General features: G+C 44.9%; 1 protein-coding gene across 1 annotated transcript in view; it reads right to left on the minus strand.

Moving 5' to 3' along the window:
• Positions 1–1,312: 1,312 nt before the first annotated feature.
• Positions 1,313–16,736, minus strand: part of dchs2 (dachsous cadherin-related 2) — a 31,601-nt gene continuing 16,177 nt past the window's right edge. The window contains exons 11-20 of the mRNA XM_061246910.1: positions 14,048–14,182; positions 12,330–12,539; positions 10,981–11,841; positions 9,809–9,922; positions 7,568–7,779; positions 7,174–7,325; positions 6,673–6,803; positions 5,805–6,091; positions 5,329–5,470; positions 1,313–3,945 (exon numbers count right to left, since the gene is read on the minus strand). Coding sequence (XP_061102894.1) covers positions 1,313–3,945; positions 5,329–5,470; positions 5,805–6,091; positions 6,673–6,803; positions 7,174–7,325; positions 7,568–7,779; positions 9,809–9,922; positions 10,981–11,841; positions 12,330–12,539; positions 14,048–14,182 — 4,877 coding nt within the window. The remainder of the gene's footprint in view (positions 3,946–5,328; positions 5,471–5,804; positions 6,092–6,672; positions 6,804–7,173; positions 7,326–7,567; positions 7,780–9,808; positions 9,923–10,980; positions 11,842–12,329; positions 12,540–14,047; positions 14,183–16,736) is intronic.

Raw genomic sequence — 16,736 nt, forward strand, 5'->3', positions numbered from 1 at the left:
CTACATAATTCCAATCTTTCATTTCAGTGGAATTTGACTGATCATATAATTTCCAATACTTTTGGTTGACAACTGATACATATGTTTTTAAATATGTCCAATTCTCACTGTTCCTCTGTTATTTAAGTACATGCAGCTGTGGACATTTACAATAATATGTTAATTTGTTTATTCATAATTCAGGATGAAATAAAGTGCCACAAATTGAATTATTTTGGCAAATGCAAAAGTGAAACAGTTCTTATTTAGTTTGAAATAAAACACTGAGCGCCACATATGTAAAACAGATACAATTATTTATCTTCTGGATCAAACACTTGACCAAAAGTGTGCAAAATCTTAGGGTGATGTGCAGAACTACTAAAGATCTATGAGGATCTACGATCCATGTCAGCATGGTGAGAATTTGCCTTTACAGTACATGCTGGTGAGTTGGCAAAATTATTATTTCCATAAATAATTAAACAATTATGCCACAACTGCTTGAGTGTATATCAGTGTGTTGCATTATGGTTAACAGTGCAAAGCTGTGCTGAAGAAGCCATTCACTCTGATGCACTCAACCATTAATCCAATTAAATATGCCATACACTGTTGGAATGCTTATACTGTCCTCTACTGGATAAAATATTTCAAATCAAACTGGAATGAACTGAAAAGAGATACAACAGCTTAAAAAGCAAGTGGGGATTTTTGCATATTAAAAAATCCAGTAAAGTTACAGATTACTCATTATGAATATAAATACAGCATCTTTGGGCTATTGTTGGCTTTATCTTCTTATGAACTCCCAGATAGACGCTTTGCTCCAATGTGTCCCGATAGTTGCAGATGAGCCCTGGCAGGGGTGTTTGTTAAATGAACGAACTACGCAAAAATGGTGACACTTAGAAACTCCATATTCAGCATAGTTGTTGTGAATGGTCTCCATTCAGTTTGGTTGCAGGAGCATTGAATGTCTAACTTCAGAAATCGGCATCCTGACCACTAGGGGGCTTGCGCGAAAGGGTTAAGTGCACCGAACATTTCTTAAAGGACAACATTAGCAAGATGTCGATGCAATGTATCATGGCAATTTTCTACTTTTTCATTGAGGTGCTCTGGTTCAAATTACCAGAAAATGGCCACCATGAAATAGCATTCAGATTCATGCTCATATAGCAGTCATTAAATAGAATATAAAATATTGAGAGCAGACATATAAGTAAAAATAAAGGTACTTTGTCTCATTATTTATTGCTGAGAAAATATTTGCAGACGCACTGCTCTGACATCACTGTTGCTGAGATGAAGTGTTTTGAGTGAAAAGAGCCTATACCTGTATTTCCCCATCTCTGATACAGGAGGGGTGTGGGATAGGCCTGGTGGGAGTAGCACTAAGTCCAGTCTCTGACACCACAGGTGATGCACTGGGTGTTCTCATGTTGACCAGGGACAGGGCAGGGGAGAAGCTGGGGGTCATGCTGGAGGGGGTGAGGCCTGTGCTCCTGGCTAGGGGGGAGTAGGAGTATTTAGGAAAGTATGGTGTGCGGGTCATGTTCGGCACCGCACGTGGAGGAGGCATCCTTGGGGGTACGGACCGGATCCCCGGTCGGGCGACAGATGTGATGAGGGGCGGGGGCTGGAGTGTCCTGTGTGTCTCGAGGACCCGGCCCCTGCCCTGTTCTGGCTCGACCTCCTCGTCAGACAGCTGGCCAATATCTGAGAAGACGGAGACTAGAGGCTGGAAGCGGGGTTGCCAGTCTAGGAGGTAGTCCCAACTGTAGCTGCCCTGTAGCTCATCCTCTGTGCATGCCATTGAGATCAGAGACCCACCCACAGTCCCACCTAATTGGGCTTCACCCTGAGAGGCATACCTGCCCACGCTGGTCCTGTTCCCATCTCTCATCAGTGGCTGTGACAACATCTCCTCACCCCCGCCCTCCTCCCGGAAATTGTGAAGGCTCTCGGAACTTTCCGTCTCCACGGTGACCATAGCAACTGGCTCAATCATGCCGTCTTCCTCCACCCAGTAGGATGGTGGGTCTGAATCTTGGGGCACTCTGGAATCAGGTATCCAGGATGCGCCCATGCTGAGTGTGGAGCCAGCACTCTTTCGGTACAGGTGCTCGTTGATCATCTGAATCTCCTCATCCTCGGCCGTCTCACCCTCAGCCGAACCCCGACCACTCGAGTCCGAGTGACGGTACGGGTTAGCCAGCCGCCTCTTCACCTGAATGTCCACTAGGCCCCTCAGATCCTGGAGGCTGATGCCATTGGATGCGTTGTGGCTGACAACAGTCTTATCAAAGGCATCCAGTCTGTGGGTCAGGTTGGAGGTCTCAGGAGGGGTGCCCTTTTTCGTGGTGGTCTCTCTTCGCTTGAACCTCAGGACAAGGACAATGAAGGCGATGAGGAGGAGGAGGACGATGACTAAAGATACACTGAGGCTGATGGTCTGCGCACTGAGGGACATGCCTAATGGAACTTCGGCAGACCTAGAAATGTTGACGATGACAAGGCAGGAAGCCAACCTGGAGTCCATCTTGGGGCTGCTGGCCATCACTACAAAGTCCACCAGCTCCCCTCCGGCACCAATACCCTGTCTCCTGTACACGGCAGCCGACAAGTAGACGACACCGCTGGTTCTGTTGATGGAGAAAAAGGGGGAGGACCTAGCCAAAGCATATTCCAGGATGCCATCCTGTCCTGTATCATGGTCGGTGGCTGATACCTGGCCAATGCTCTGCCCGGCCTTGGCAAATTCTGGCAGGTGGAAGAGGTACTGCTGCCGGGTGAAGACGGGACTGAACTCGTCCACACCCTCGATGACCACCTGGACCCTCGTGGTCGTGGTCTGGTCACCTTTGTCACGGGCCTCCACCAGGAAGCAGTATTCACACTCCTGCTCATAGTCAAAGGTCTGCCAGGTGTGGATGTCGCCCGTCAGGGGGTCAATGGCGAAAGCGTCCTTCCTGTCTGGGCTTCTGCTACTATAATCCAAGTAACAGGGGCCGAGGATGGAGTAGGTCAGCCGGCCGTAGGGTCCCGCATCTCGGTCGATGGCGTGGACTGTGCAGACAGGGGAAAAGGCAGGCTGGTTCTCCATCACCGAGCAGTTGACTGCAGGGAAGGGGAAGTAGGGAGAGTTGTCATTGTCATCCAGCACAGAAATATAAAGCACGGCAAAGGCCACATTGCCGCCCCCCGATCCATCTCCGTTTCCGTCAGAGGCCCTGATGGTCAGTGTGAATCTCACATCCTCCTCGTAGTCCAGGCTCTGGTTCACCTCCACAGTCCCCATTAGAGGATCCATCCTGAAGAGGCCCTTGCCGTTTCCGGAGATTATGGCGTACCTGACCCACGCGTTCTGGCCCTCGTCAGGGTCATGGGCAGACAGCCGCACCAGGCTGGTTCCAGGAGGGCTGCCCTCGTTCACCTGCGCGTGGTACTCGGAGCTGCTGAACTCGGGCGCGTTATCGTTGACATCCAGAACGGTCACGGTGACCGCGGCAGAGCTATTCAGTGGCGGGCTTCCCCTATCAGTGGCGGTCACAGTCAGCGCATGGCTCTCTGCCGTCTCACGGTCAAGCATGCTGCACAGGACTAGCCTGGTGATGGTCGTCTGACGCGTTTCGGTCTGGACCACACCCGCCTCCAAGCAGAATCGCTGCTCCTGGTTGCCTCCAGTGATGGCGTAGTCCACACGCGAGCTGTCAGGGGCCCAGTCCTGGTCGTCGGCCCGCAGGAGGAGCAGGGTGCTGCCCTGGGGCGTGTCCTCGGAGACGCTCACCTGGTATGATGCCCGCTGGAAGCGTGGGGCGTGGTCGTTAGCGTCCCGCATGTAGATTTCCACAGACGTCACAGCGGTGAGTGGGGGGTTACCGCCGTCTCTGGCCTCCACCATGAGCTGGATCGCATTCCCATTAGTCACATGTGTCAGTGGCTTGCTGGTGAACAGAGACCCTGCAGGTCAAAGAAGGTTTGAATTTAATACACATTGTGAAAGAGTTCAAACTTGATTGACAATAACACTTTAACTTGTGATTAAAAATTATACATAACATTCTTTTTAGACAGGTTTTTTCCCCTCAATCCCAAAACCTGTTTAGTCTATCGCGACCAAACTAGCAAGCATATAGAGGTCCTTTACCAGAAGTCAAGTTAATAGATTAAGTCAAAAAGAGATTAAAAGAGAAAGTTGTAAAGAGAAGGCAAAATCGCTGTTGAATAACTGCTGCAATTGCAAAATATTATCTAACTAGCAGCTGCTGCTGATGGATACTTGGATGCAGGGTCTGCTCAATCTCCATACCACATTTGCTGGGTCTGTTCAAAATTCTAATCCATTAATATGAATTCCTAAAAGCAAGCTGTGATACCTCAAACTCTGATATAGTGTCTAAGGAAAATGTGTGTCTGCACTATATACTGTACGTAATGAAAGCAAGCCAAGTGTCTTCCATTAGCAATTCAAGAATAAAATTCTTAGTTTGATTTTTGATCATTTTCCAATTTCCTTTGTTTAGTGTCTTGCATTTCCTGTTATGTTGCATTTATTTTGGAAGCACAACTTCCAAATGTGTGGTACCATCATTTGATGGGAAAAATACACAATATCATACTGCAGGGTCTTTTTCTGTCAAAAGAAGACAAGATTCTTGTAAACGCAAAATCGTCTGCTGTCCAGGCAAGATTATTGTAATCTTCTACCGATGTAAACTTCACTTTCAATTTCTCACTCTTCGAAAAAATCCCGATCCCAAATAAACATTTCATTTGAGCAATTACAGTTTGCCCTCCAAACATGAGAAGAAGAAAATGTAAATCATGCTTCAATTAGAAATCTGCTGACAGGAATCCATGACACAAGGGCAGATTACACCCTGGCTGGTGGAATCCATCTTCAATATCCCTCCACTCTGATGATTTACATAGAAGGTCTGGAAGTAGCAAACTTTCAAATGAACAGTATATATAGCAGAATTGCTAGATGGAATGTTACAATGGAATTAATCATACTGTTACAATCAGCACACTAAAATAGGGGAAGAATAACATAATGATCAAGGTCAGTAATTTAGAGCATGTGGGGAATTATTTGCTCATCTAGACTTATGAAGACATCAGTGAAATAGCAGGTATATTATATGAGTGCACTGTAGAGAAATGTTTTAAGAGGATTTTAAATATATATAATCATATTTCACAGCAATGCAATGAAAAAATAGCAATATATTAAAGCGCCAATAATGTGTAAATTCACTCAAATATTTTGAAGTGTGGCAACAGCTTCACACACACATAAACACACACGCAGACACACACACAAACTGAAAGACACATCACCATTCTCTGCATGGATGTAGAAGCTCTTTAGAGGAGATGTGAGAAGCCTGTAGGACACTCTGCCATTAGGCCCAGAGTCTCTGTCAGTGGCAGACAGTGCCAGCACAAAGGTGTCCGCAGAAGATAGCTCTGGCAACACAACCTGCAGGGGGGATACAGAAAGAAAGCAGATGCATTAGCGATGCTATGACCTTATAGTGAGGAACCATGATTTCAAAACCACTGTTGCAATAGCTGTTAGCCTGCCACTATTATACAACCAGGTCAACTTGACTGCAACAGCTCCACTGTTTGCTAGCTGACCACTGTAGCAAATAGCAAAACATTTTTTGTGTGGCGAGCTGATGACACTGCAAAACACTGGTGGACTATGACTGGTGGAGCTATATCAACAGCAGGCCCACAGTATTCTTGCAAGGTCCAGAGTCCAGATCATTGGACCAGAGATATCCCCCCTTCCGCCAATGTTTCCAAACCTGGTAGGCTTCCATGGAAAACACAGGCGGATTGTCGTTCACATCCATGACTTGGATGGTGACCTCCGCTTCGGTCTGGTGAAGAGAGTCCGAGGCCTGGACCCTCAGGGTGTAGTGGGAGCACTCCTCGCGGTCCAGACTTTTGGTCAGTGTGATGACCCCGGTGAAGGGGTCAATGGCGAACCAGCCGCCCCCACTTCCCTGCTCCGTGAAGCTGTACGTCACCACGGAACTCAAGTCCACGTCATTGGCCACCACTTGGGTCACAACGTAACCTGCAGGCAGATCTACCAACCAGATGAGAAGAATGTCACACAAGAACATCTTCTATATTGAAACATACTAAGATGGTACAGACACAGGTGACATGGAGGCCACTTTTACCCTTGTCTTTTTATGCAACATACTGTATATACAATTCCCTCTATATCTGACAGTGTTGCATTTGATAATTGTGGTCTGAACCACATGTAATCAAATATTTAGATTGGATGTGTCCAAATCCAATTTCACACACATCTGCAAGTGCGGACACCGGTACCGGATCTGAATCCGGATGCTATAACACAAGTTTCCTTCTGTCATAAACATTGTACTGACAAATAACATCCCATAATAAGGCTGACAGCACTGTGAGAACTCCGTTAAGCAGTAGTCAGGTTAGATAGAACACTGAGTGCAGTGAATAAGAGAAATGCAAACAGAACTCTGAACCCTGAAATGGGATATGTAACAAACATGAAATATCTAATGTAAGCAGCTGGCCACATTCAGGGCCTATACAGAAACTAAATGTATGACATATACATTGTACCAAGGGCCTTCTTGCAATCATATAGGCTTCACCACATTTGCTGAAGCATCTTACTCTCTGCTATGGCCACAGGCTCCATGGGAGGTATGGAGGGGCTGTTGTCATTGACGTCCACCACCTGGATTCTGATGGTGGAGGTGCCTGTGAGGGGGGGACTGCCCCTATCCACAGCCTGCAGGACCAGCCTGGGACAGAGGAAAAAAGAGCGACAAATTCTAACTGAGCTATCCTGTACAGTCACTGCAATGATTCTTATCGAATTATAAACACACAGTCAGCAGAGGGGTTCTGATCCAATACCAATACATAATGATTCATAATTCTGACTGTGACATGGAAACAGGCTCTTATACAACAGCGCCAAAACAAGCAGTGCACAGTATAACGTTCAGTGTTAATTAAACTCTGACAGAGTAAAATTTACTCTGGCATATTATGTGATCCTGACTGGACTCAAATCTGCTCTGTCAGAGCTGAATTAAGTGAACATTACTGTGTAGAAGGTCTGGAGCAAAACCTTTTGGCCAAGGCCGAGGCTGTTGATGTGAAACCTACTTGTAAGAGGGCACGATCTCTCGATCGAGGACGGCATTGGTGGCCAGGATGCCCCGCGTGGAGTCGATGACAAACGCGTTATTGTGGTTCCCTGACAGGATGGAGTAGTCTACCTGCCCGTGCAGACCACTGTCGGCATCCAACGCAAACACCTGGAGTGGGGCAGGCAGGTTATATATATATATATATTGTATGCAAACATTTGGGCACTCCTGGTCAAAAATCCTTTTACAATTAATATCTTGGTATCCATTAATATCTATCCAGTAGATTTCACAAATTAGTTCTACCTCCTGGTTGAAGAATTGTACTAATTACCAAGTGGTTGGAAGAAAATACTGGTGAGGACATTTACTTTCCTAACCTGGATTTGCTACAGGTGGTCTGGCGTTACCTGCATCACATAGGTGCTGGGTATCTGTCCCTCCCACACAGCAGTTTTGTAGTAGTGCTGCTCAAAGGATGGTGGGTTGTCGTTGACATCATGCAGGGAGATGGTAACTCTGCAGTGGGCTGTCTGCCGCCCGTTGTCTGCCAGAACCACCAGGTGGACTGTCCTCTTCTCCTCAAAGTCGAGACGGCTCTGCTCCTTCACTGTGATGTCACCTGTGAAGCCAAACCATGTGTAAATGCACACCATCGTATACATCCCATTTTGTAATATAAAGGGCCATCCATCAATGCTGTTTGTGATGCAATAGTGGACCAACACATTTGCGTATTCTTGAACCTTAATAGATGGGTCACTGAAAGCCAGCTGGAACACACCCAAACAAGGGGAACTAATCCATGGAAATGAGTCACTCACAAATTCTGTACATATAGATACTGTACTCTCACACAATTACATTTTGTGGTTCACTTGCTCAATATGGACTTATAATAACTAATGTACAGATGCACAGGAAGATGCACTCTGTACAAGACATCAATAAACTAGGGTAACTCAATTTTTCAAATATCCAAACAGACAAAATCTTTAAATATGGAAAGCACTGAATATGCAAGGGAAAAACATGATAGAAAGTACAGCCCTCCTTCATCACTGTAATCCATAGGGCTTGAAGGGTAAGAGTAGGCTTGCAAGCCAGGATTATACATCTCTGCTATAAACCTGGCCAAGACAAAGTTCAAAGCAACGTAACCATTATTTTCAAATCACATTAACTCTATGGATCTGAAGCAGATCATTGTTTTGGGTTCAAATATTTTTCTATGCTTTACTGAGCTTGTCTGGTGTGCTGGAACCCATGAAATAATCTCTGAAAATGCAAACCCCACCTTCTGGCCTTCTTGGTTGGCTCAAATGCAGCAAGCAAGATCAATGGGGCACAGTAAAGTATCTGAATCCAAAACAATTACATATTTGACCCAGGCCTGATCTGAAGACATGGGGACATTACATAATAGCAAGATGAGGCATGTGTCAAAAACATCTTATATTCACAACCTAAAAAATTTGAGAATCTGACCAATGTCTAACCCTGCATCTCCCTGCTGAAATGACAATGTCCTGAGATCTGAACACTGAGTCCCAGCCTAGGGTAAGAATATCTGGAAGAGCAGAAAAAACAGCCTTTTTTGGATGAAACTAAGATGAGTAAATAAATCAAATGAAGCAGTTTTGATAGATGCCAATGAAAATGAATGAATCTGATATTCGTTCCTCTCAAATTAATATGTAAGATGACAGTGGTTCATTTAGTTTTGTTTGGTGCACGTTTCACAAACGACAAAACAGCAACAATAATTGCTACAGCATGGTTGCAATTAACTGGGTGTGGGCTTAAAATACCACCTGTGACCTTCGCAGTCTGGCTCTTCTGACGAAAATCAGTGACACAACACATTTTAGCCCATTAGTGTCTCTGTTAGCATAATGGCCAAAAAGGCGAACAAGGTGAAATGAGGTTGGCGTTCTTCTGAAATGTTTGAGAAGTTTGTTGGAAGTAGGCCCGATTCCTCTCTAGCCTACGGGTTTGTGGATTGCGGACAGATGTTTGTGTTCTTCGCACAATCCCATGGCAGAAGATACGCAACAGACACACATGAAAGGAATCATCTTGTCAAAAATAATTTAACGAAAACCAGACAATATGAAAGCATTTCAAATTGTTGGGCTTATATATAGCTTTGGTAAATCTTGTTGTTCAGAACGATGCAATGTGCTTGTTTTCAACAACATAGAGGACCAGTGTGGAACACAGGGCCAAGCCACATCATTTCAACCCCTGTTAATGACGGACAGGCTGGTAAGCCTCAATGTAGCCTCTGACACATGACATAAGGAGCCACACACTCTATAAATGATTCGCCTCCAAACAACAGTCGACAAAATGCCTCAAAAAGGCAAGAGAACAGAATGGCCTTTCGGAGACCAGAGAGGCCTGCTACCAAAAGGACGGATGAAGGATTTGATTGGTTTTGGGAATACGACTTAAGGAAAATGAAAGGACGCTATTAGCCTAATCAGATGAATGGGTTGCAATTCTTACTGAGAGCACATTCATGACTTAGGAGCGTGAGAACGTGTTTGTGCTTCCGCAGGTCGCCTCATGAAGGAAAGCACAGGAATCGGTGCCACGTAGTCAGCCTCCAAGTAAAAGCAGACGGCTGTTACACTACTGGGACTCACCATTGTGCGCGTCAATGGCAAACGCTCCGTCTTCGTTTCCACTGAAAATGCTGTACTCCACTCTGCCCTCGTCCAGGCTTTGGTCCTCAGCGATGACGTTCGCTACCCAAGAACCTGACGGAAGAACGGACGTGAGATTCAGAGCACTGTTCAGAAAGAAGGGAAACTCTGGAGGCATAATGTCACTGTGCATTCTGTTTTGAAGCTTTTTTTCTTGTTTTCGACCACAAACCAGCAAATGCTCTGATGCCAGCCATTGTAAAAACAGCAGATCATCAGAAACTTCTGGAAATATGTAAAATATCTTCACATCCACACAAAAACTGTCTGGGTCAATTGAAAACATACACCAAATAATGCAAAAAACCCCAGAAACTATCACTTTAATTTAATGAGCAACCTAGGATAACTACATACTCTAAGCTAGACATTAACAACAATAATCTCAATGATGTGTTCATTACAGTGAGTATTGTGGCACTTATGTTGTAAGAAAAAGTTGCAGGACATACAGTATGTACACATAGTCCCGTGGTCCTTACACATATGTAACCTATTCTATAAAAAAAAAGTCGCATTGACCCCATAAACTATATTTTAAAACTGAATTTAACACTCAAACAAAGACCTGAAAATGGTTGCGTGATGTGTGACATGGTGACAAACGGCTGTGTGGTCTCAGTAGCCAAACAAAACGCCAGTGCAAGCTTGTGAGCTTGTGATCTATATTTTTATTCTTATTTAAAAACATTTATTGAATTTGACATGAACATATACAGATCATGAAAGCAAAGGCATTTCTTGAGTAAAATCAGATGTAACAGAATACATTAGCTTGTAGCTGCGAAAGCAGCTGACGTGATTGTGTGACTGGTGAACGGTGACAAGCTGGCTATCCTCCAAACAATGCATAATTCCGGGGCTACTTTCACTTTGAGAACGTGTGTTTAAAAGCTTAAAAACTATATTTTTGCTCTGAATTTGGCATTAAGACATCAGGATTATGAAAGCCAAGATATAGTTCTACAAAATTAAGATGAAACATTAAAATATACATATTTTTCTACATAAACATAGATTTATGTAATATCGGCCATCGCCACTCCCGACTGATTATGATAGAAGGGGTCACATATACAGTACATTAAAGGAAGAGCGGTTTGGTTGCATACCGGGTTTGCTGTTCTCGGGTATAGCCGCTTCATAGACGCTCTCAGTGAAGCGCAGCCCCTCTTCCTGCCCCCGGAGATGTACGAGCACCAGGCAGGTGGAGGACAATGCGGGGGTCCCCCGGTCCGTGACCACCACACGCAGGAGCCTCGTGCCAAAGAAGCCAGAAGGAAGGGACGTCTTTACCCGAACATCCCCCGAGCCCTCACTCACCTCGAAGACCGCATCCAGTTCGCTCAGGGCGAACGTCACCGTACCGTTCTCCCCCAGGTCGCCATCCAGGGCCCTCACTGTGGCAACTGTCTGGTTGGGGGCGGCCTCCGCAGCAACGGGGGCGCTGAGGGGACTGTGGGCGCAGACCGGGGTGTTGTCGTTGACGTCCTCCACGTTCACGGTCACGCTGGCGACCGAGCTGCGCGGGCCCCGGCTGCCTCCGTCCGTAGCCGAGGCCCAGAAGGTGTAGCGCGACCGCGTCTCGCGGTCCAGCGGCCTGGTCGTCCGCACCACGCCCGAGGAGCCGTCGACCGCGAACGCGCCCAGGGTGTCGTCCGTCAGGGAGAAGGTGACCTCACCGCTGGGGCCCTCGTCGCTGTCGGTGGCAGTCAGTCGAATGACCTCCGACCCCGCCGGCATCCCCTCCCTGATGGAGGCCTGGTAGCTCTTCTGGCCGAAGGTGGGGCTGTGGTCGTTCTCGTCCAGGACCAGCACGTGCAGCGGGGCAGTGGAGCTCCTGGGGGTTGGACCCTGGTCTTGAGCCTTGATGATGATGGTGTAGTTGCTTCGCTTCTCCCTGTCCAGGCTTTTCAGCGTGGTGATCAATCCGCTTGTGGTGTTTATGGTGAAAAAATCATCAATGTCCTCACCTAGAAAATGGCGAGTACATTACATCATCAGTCTTAGCAGCACACAAGCAGCAGCTTCCATTTTCAATAATTTAGCAAATGTTCTTACCCAGCAGAATTATAATTGCTTTCACCCAATTAACATAAGCAATAGTGCCAGACAGGCTAAAAACATTCCCAGGACATCACGTACAGGCTCAGCATCCGTTAACTATTCCAACCAAGAGCCAAAACACACACGCACCACACACACACACACACACACACACACACACACACACACAAACACACATATTGAAATCAATATAAAATGAATTTATGCAAACTATCAGCTTACAACATAAATGATACAGGTGAAATGTATTTTGACATACAACATTTGCAACTCAAAGTGGTTAAACAGAAAACGATAAAGCTATTGCTAAGGGTTGCTAATGATAATATGACCAGGATAGTCCCATAAAGTCAGAGGCATTGAGGCCAGTGTTTGGCCACAGGTGCTCACCCACCCTGGATGCTGTACAGGACGGTCCCGTTGGCTCCAGAGTCTGGGTCGGCAGCCTGGGCCATGTGGAGATGTCCTGGGGGGAGGTTCTCTGGGACCCGGATCAGGAAGGAGGGCTGCATGAACTCGGGGTCGTTGTCGTTTTCGTCGAGAACGGAGCACAGGACAGTGGCAGTGCTGGAGAGAGGATGAATGCCACTGTCCTGGGCCAGAACTGCAGGGAGGGGGCACAGAGAGAGGTACCTCAGAGTCTCATTCCTGAAGGGCCACTGTCGGGTCTGCTGCCTTTTTGGTTTTTGATTTAGTAATCCAAGTCCTTAATAAGTCACTGGCTGGATAGAGTCCACACACATTTCTGTCTGGCCTAAATTGGTTGCATATTAAATGTAACCACAAAAACCTACAAACACTGTCACCATCCAGGAATTGAGCTTGAGATCACTGGTCAAGACCATCTGTGTTCAATGACGTATGGTCTTCTGTCATAGTCCTGCTCTAGCACAACCTTTCAACAATCCTCAACAAACATAGTTTTATACCACGGTTTTATACAATTGTCTGCTAGCAGTTTCCCACCAAAGTTCCTTTTTACAACAAGTGTTCTTCCTTTGATAGTATTTCAACTTCTATCAAAGAAAGTTCTCCTGTAGGTTCCTTTTTCAATCATTGACTACAGTCCTCCTGCAGTCTTCTACCAGTGCTCTGTCAGTCTTCTTCCATATTCCAGTAGTTCAGAACTTCAGGTGAAATTTCCCCTTTAATGTGTGGCTTTTGGAATGTATCCAAGATTGGGTGTCTAATTTGTACGTATCTTACAGCTCCATATGGCTGTAGCTCAAAAATGGAGTTGGTCTTAAAACAAGACTTTTTTTATTCATGTTCTGTGCTGTGCCAATAGAAAATTTCCCTTAGGTTTTACATTTCTTACTTAGCGGTTCTGGCTGCAAGTCCAGGTCATATTTCCTCTTATTGAATTTCTGCTTTTTAAAAAATTGAATGTTGACTATATTCCATATTCCACATCATATATTCCAGACTATACAACACGGACAGACAGCCAACACATCCGACAAAACTTTATTGCAAAACAGTTTCTGGGCTTTTTGGATTGAGTAACATTCAAATAAAGCAATAATGAAAAAATGTGAGCTGGAAAAAGTTTTATACTTGAATTATATATCAGTAGGTAAGTGAACACATATGTATTAACTAATGTTAAAAAAATCTACATTTCCTCACATTAAATTAATATGATGAGTAATGTTGCTTTCAAAAAATTAAAAGTCTGATAATTCCCCATTACTAGTTGCAACATATTGGGAAAGTGTTGAAACATTTGAGGTATTTTATTAAAATGCAGTGGTGAGAAAGCCAATGATGATCTCAGTTAAAGAGGTTGTTCAATACACTCTGTGGGTTGTGTATGTTTGTGTGTGTGTGTGTGTGTACATACATGTGAGTATTGGAATTATAAAACAATTATTGTTTATAACAGGTACAAGGACTTTCTCACTCTCTCAAATATGACAAAGTGATAGATAACTTTAGAGTGCAGTTAAATGTTAAGATAACACACACTTTATATTCTGAAGTAAAATCCAAAAAAGTCATAAATGCACCATTTAAAACAGCTAGGGAGGATGTTGTACATGTGTATGATCTGTCAGTGCGAACTGTGTTTCCTGAGATTCAGGAGGTGAGGTAAGGGCTGTCTGGTGTTACCTCTGAGAGCAAACATCTGCTGTCTCTCACGGTCCAGTTGTGAGGTTGTGCTGATCTCCCCAGTGTGAGAGCCTATGCAGAAGAGCTCGAACCCAGGGCCTGGGAGGAGGGTATAGCGCACTGCAGCGTTCTCCCCTGTGACACACAGAAGCATGACGAACCCTCATTACACTCATTTAATCATACTGCTTCTTGATTAATCTCACTGAGGTCTTGTAAAAGATATCCATTCGGATACTGCACCAAGGCGGCTATCTTGTTGAAAAACAGCACCTCAAATTCTTACATTTTGGCATCTTTTGAGATGTAACAAAAGATAAGAATGATCAAAAGTTGTGAGATATATTGGAGAAGGTGCACGCATTCAGCCAGCCCCAGTATTGTTGAATGAGACAGCTGAGACTTGGAGTATTTTGAATACATTATCGACAGAATACTGTACCTGTACATGCCTCTGTTTTAAATGGTTGTGTATATATATATATATTATTATTATTATTATTATTATATATTACATATTATTATATTATTCTGCAAAACATACCAGTTGTTTTTAAAAATGTTAATCACTTTAAACAAATTAAAATAAATTCTTATATCACCTTAAATAAAATGTTCTCCCCCACAAACAAAAACTAATACATACTGTATACCAACAAAATAGGCATTGATCTCCAACATAAAAAAGAAAAAAACAGTTTAGAAATAAAACTAATGGAAAAGACAAACCTATAATAACCTCAGCACAGCACATAAGTCAACTGAAAAAGACCAGATAAAAAAGATAAATACGAGGATAAGCAAAGAAGTGCATATCAGGTATCAAACTGAGAAAGATAACTTGTCTTTTCTTACTATTTTATCATGTTCATTAAAATTCCTCTCAGACTGCTCAACCCCCGGATTGACTGGGCGGAACAATGTGCATGACCTTAGTAGTACAGAGTGGCCTTTCTGACCTTCTTATCTGATTGTGAGATTGAACAGTGCTTGGGGGATAAATCACAGCTCCTATGTGGTCTGTCACTTTAAACCCTGCTGCAGGAACGCTCCCTCCTCAGGCCAGACGCTTTCGCTCTCCTCCCCGGCCTTCAACAAATCTTCGCAAAATGGAGTCAGGGGCGTAAAGCCTGTCTAATGGACAAATGTCCCCCCATTAGGCCAGGGCTGGGGGTGAGGGCCCAGAGCCATACAAACACACAGATTAATGACCCTTCCCCCTGTATTCCAGTACCTCCTTCCCCGCTCCCCACCCCTCCCGGCGAAATACTCCCCACTTCTCCCCGCCCCAACCTCAACCCCAAGAACCTCTACCGACATGTGGTTTACATCACCGACTACTTTCACGGCTGCTGTCGTGTCCACGGTCCATGGTCGGGTACAGAAATAACCGGCGTAGCATAGCGGGGTCGGTGGATGTGGGTATACGCCCTGCCCTTTCTGGAAGGGCGGCGGTCCGAGGTCGCGTCGGGGTCGCGTGAGGTAAACGCTGCCCGCGGCGCTCACTCTACGACAGATCCGTCAGGGAAGCAGACTCGCTAGAGTCCGGTACTTAGTGCTCGGAAAGGGTGCTGATTAACGATACGGGCATGTGGAAATGGCCCCCAAAAGAACCTGCTGCTGCTGTCCAAACAAATCACCGAACAGTTTAACAAGGTCACGTAAACACAGTATTTTCTTTTTTTGGATGAGCGTGAGACCAGGGCTACAAGGACAGACCCCGTTCACGTGATTGATTTAGGCCTCAAGCCTTTGACTGGATACTGTTGGGAATTGATGGGATCAGACTAGCAATCTCTGACCTCTGAGACCTCAAGAAGACAATCATTATGATCTTTAGGCAGGTCTTACTGGATGATATTAAACCGCTAACAACCACATTTTCACAGTAACTATGTGTTCTTCCACAAGGCATGTGGGTGCTACAAGTGCCCTCCTCAAGATCTGTCAATCAAAAACCTGCTTTGTCGGGATAACAAATGGAACAGTCAGGGAACATCTAACAAAAAAAAAGAAACAAAGAGCAAGCTGGGAGAAGGAGGGCGCATTAGAGACTGCAGGTGAAAACGGATCATTATTAGCACATGTGGTCTGCATTACAAGCCCTCTCAAAAAATTCACAAGGCCGTCCGACTGCTTTTTTTGGCCTATTTTCACCTGAAGAACGTCACAGTGCACAAACACCAATGCTGAAGTGGACATTATTTTGGAAGGGAGTTTGGAATGGTCAATATTTTCAAGAAAAATAAGATTCAAGAAACTATGCACAATGTTTTAACATGTCCATGTGCAGACTTAAAGGAGATGGAGTTCACTAAAAATATATATACAAGTAATTTAGTTCAATATACAGAACAATGAAAAAGAGAGAGAAAAGACTAGTTCATACAAAGGAAGGTCCAAGGGATTGAGTCTGACTTATGAAAAAATGTACGAAAAGGAACATTTACACAAAACGTTGACCACTCCGTTCATCAAAGCGCCCGCCCTGGGGCTGCAGGCAATTCTGATTTGTGGCGGCAAGGGGCATTTTTACAAGGATAAACATTGTTGCTGGTGTCAAGTTTGCAGGCTGTGATTAGCATGTGAAGACCGCTTTGACTTTACTCAAGCCAAAATCCTGTAACTGAATATTTGCTGTAAACCTATGAATGATAACATCTCTCACTTGATGCAATAAACACACATT

The sequence above is a fragment of the Conger conger genome, chromosome 6, assembly GCF_963514075.1.
Source record: "Conger conger chromosome 6, fConCon1.1, whole genome shotgun sequence".
NCBI lineage: Eukaryota > Metazoa > Chordata > Actinopteri > Anguilliformes > Congridae > Conger > Conger conger.